Source organism: Danaus plexippus, chromosome 6 (genome assembly GCF_018135715.1).
Source record: "Danaus plexippus chromosome 6, MEX_DaPlex, whole genome shotgun sequence".
NCBI lineage: Eukaryota > Metazoa > Arthropoda > Insecta > Lepidoptera > Nymphalidae > Danaus > Danaus plexippus.
In genome coordinates this window covers 10254414-10257136 of record NC_083540.1, presented here as the reverse complement: position 1 = coordinate 10257136, position 2723 = coordinate 10254414, and the positions used below count along the sequence as shown (strand labels likewise).

Genomic DNA, 2723 nt, shown 5'->3' with positions numbered 1-2723 from the left:
AAGTTCAAAACTCAATGCCACGTCATGGACGACCAGTCCCTGATTACTAGCGAGGACAGATTTTACACGAAAATATACCTCTAATTACTCTGTGTTTGCATTGTGGTACTATTACGACATTACTTATATTTTGAAGTGATCAGAACAACAGCTCTGATACTCAACATTTCCATTGAGATATATTAATAAAACTGCATGAGCCGTATAACTGATAGTCTTATAGCCGTATAGTTTCATTCTTTGATTATCTTCTCTTAAATCAGTCTATAGACATTACCAGTAATATTATTATTATTATAAAGCATTATAGAGCGTATCTAAAGTAATTCATTTTGTACAGGAAGTCACCAACATTGTGTAGTGACATTTTTGTACAGTTTTTTTAAAGTCGTGTGTAATATAATCTTATGTAGCTATGAATGTGACGAGTAACGCCATGTTGTTAGTGAACAGCGCATTAGGTAACACATTGCAGTTGCAAATTGCACGGATTTGTGTAATTTTATTCAATGTTCATATCATGTGATGTAAAGGTTAGTAGAAGATTTTGTTCAAGCGTTACTTCAACATTGTTGAGAATGTAAAATAACATTGTTATAATAAAAGTCATATAGAGTTTACTAATGACACTATTAACTGTAAAAACATTTTTTTTTGTTTATTCTTTCTTTTCCTTATTAACGTCTGTTAGGTTTGTGTAAGTACGTACAGCAAAACGTCTGACTCATTAGCTCTAGTTTCTAGAAAATTATATATGATTCAACGTATTCATGATTTATTTTGTAATGGAAACAATACAATTTAAACCTCGTATCTTTGTTAAAGATATAATAAGCATACCAAATAAATAGCTTACTTTTTTAAATGCAAGAATGTCTAAATTACTGACTCGCTGCAATATGTATATTTGTTCGAATAAAAATTGTCACGTAAATAAGATAATCAGGATTCACGATGTTCACGTTTCGTTTAGAAAAATGAGCTAATTTTGCATTGTTGAAGACTCTAGAAGTCAGCTTTTCAAGGTCGATCGTCATAAACCAAAGACTAGCAGCGGTTAGATAAGCCTGTTTTAATAATAATAGCCATGTATCAATGTTCAGACAAAGAATATACGTTATTTATTTGATACAGAAAATTAAAATATAAAAATTATAAAGAACAAACACTGTTGTAAACATCTCAATGCGAAAATCTTTATAAAATGGTCGTTTTTATGGTATATGAGGTACCTTTTATTTCTTCAATTGAAATCATATGTCTGTTAATATTTCTTGAATAAAGCATCACGTAATTTCTTTCATTCTAATAATAAATGTTTTGCTCCTTCTTCATAAATGTTGATCTATATACACCGTCATAGCGGTCAGCGATGCGCCTCCCCGCGCCCCCCCCTCCTTGTATATAGCCTCCAGCGCTCGCGCCGCCATCAGTTTTTATAACATAACGGAAAGACACGCACGTCTATCAAAGAATAATGTTGTCGCCGCGATTTCTAATGCTCTGTACTTTGGTGGCTGCCACCACCGCGTTTCCAGCAAACAATAATCCTATCATCCCCAAGCCTATTACGACGATAACGGAAACAGATTTCGACGAGCCCTCTCCTTGGTTCAGATTTCCAGTTTTTGGTAACATATTTGCTCCGCTCACGAAATTGTTCTCCACCTTTGCTGATGTAGGACCTAGAATTGAAGTTGACGACGATAGTTTTCGAGTAATCGTTAATGTCAAGGACTACAAAAAGGAAGACTTAAAAGTAAAAGTAAAAGGTGGGTTCATCTTTATCGAAGGATCTCATGAAGCTAAACACGACGATCATGATTTGTTTGCAAGCCAATTCTTCCACACATATACACTTCCTTACAACGCAAGTGCCGAAGAAGTTAAGGCTGTACTAACCAGCGATCAATTTTTGGAAGTAAGTGTTCCTTTGAACGGCGGTGCTGGCAAAGATGACAAAGAAGTAGACAGAGTAGTACCAATTGTCGAAAGTGGAGAACCATTGGAAAAAGTAGACAAACCTCAAAACGATGATGTCGAATTGGTGAATAAAGCTGCTGAAGAAGCAAGTTCAACGACGGAAGCATCAACCACCCCGGCTGAAGTAGAAGATGAAAGAAAGGAGCCAACGACACCTGCGGAGGTCGAAGCTCCAACGACAGAGGACAACAAGATTCCCAACGATGAAATAAATGAGGTCAGCGACGCTAACGAAATCAAACCTTAAGTGATATTTTAGATATAAGTAAATATTTATAAAACAGTATTGTAATAAATATTTTAATACGAATAGAGTGTTTTGCTTTATACGCGTTCTGCATGCGTGGAGCGTCCGCGTTTAATAGATGGAGCGTTGCATGAATACAAATTGCGTCTTGATTTGGACGACCTGCTGCAAACAATAGTGAATTGTTTTAATTTTGCTTGTTTGTCTGCGTCATTTGTTGTCCAAATTTAATTTGTTTTTTATTATACCAATACATCTGGTGATGAGTGTCGTTTCAGTCTCAGTAACTCTATTATTGTAATAATATCCATTTTTGTTGATATTAAGAGATTAATATTTAACTTTCTTGGGATTTTAAGTCAAAAGTAACATCAAAACAAAAATTTTAATTATATTTAAGAAATGTCGAAAAGTCTTAAGATGTTATCATTTCCTTAATTAGACCCTCCATGTCAATTTAAGACTTTTTATTTTTACATTGAAATATTATATT

The 2723-nt window shown here is 34.3% G+C and overlaps 1 protein-coding gene across 1 annotated transcript; it reads left to right on the top strand.

The window, feature by feature from the left end:
• The first annotated feature begins 1415 nt into the window (after positions 1–1415).
• Positions 1416–2293, top strand: LOC116779080 (alpha-crystallin A chain-like). The gene has a single exon (XM_032673242.2). The coding sequence runs from the start codon at positions 1478–1480 to the stop codon at positions 2228–2230; it is 753 nt and encodes a 250-aa protein (XP_032529133.1). The 5' UTR covers positions 1416–1477; the 3' UTR covers positions 2231–2293.
• The last annotated feature ends 430 nt before the right edge of the window (positions 2294–2723 follow it).

Coding starts and splice junctions, on each gene's coding strand:
- LOC116779080 (XM_032673242.2), top strand. CDS start 1,478: ATGTTGTCGCCGCGATTTCTAATGCTCTGTACTTTGGTGGCTGCCACC.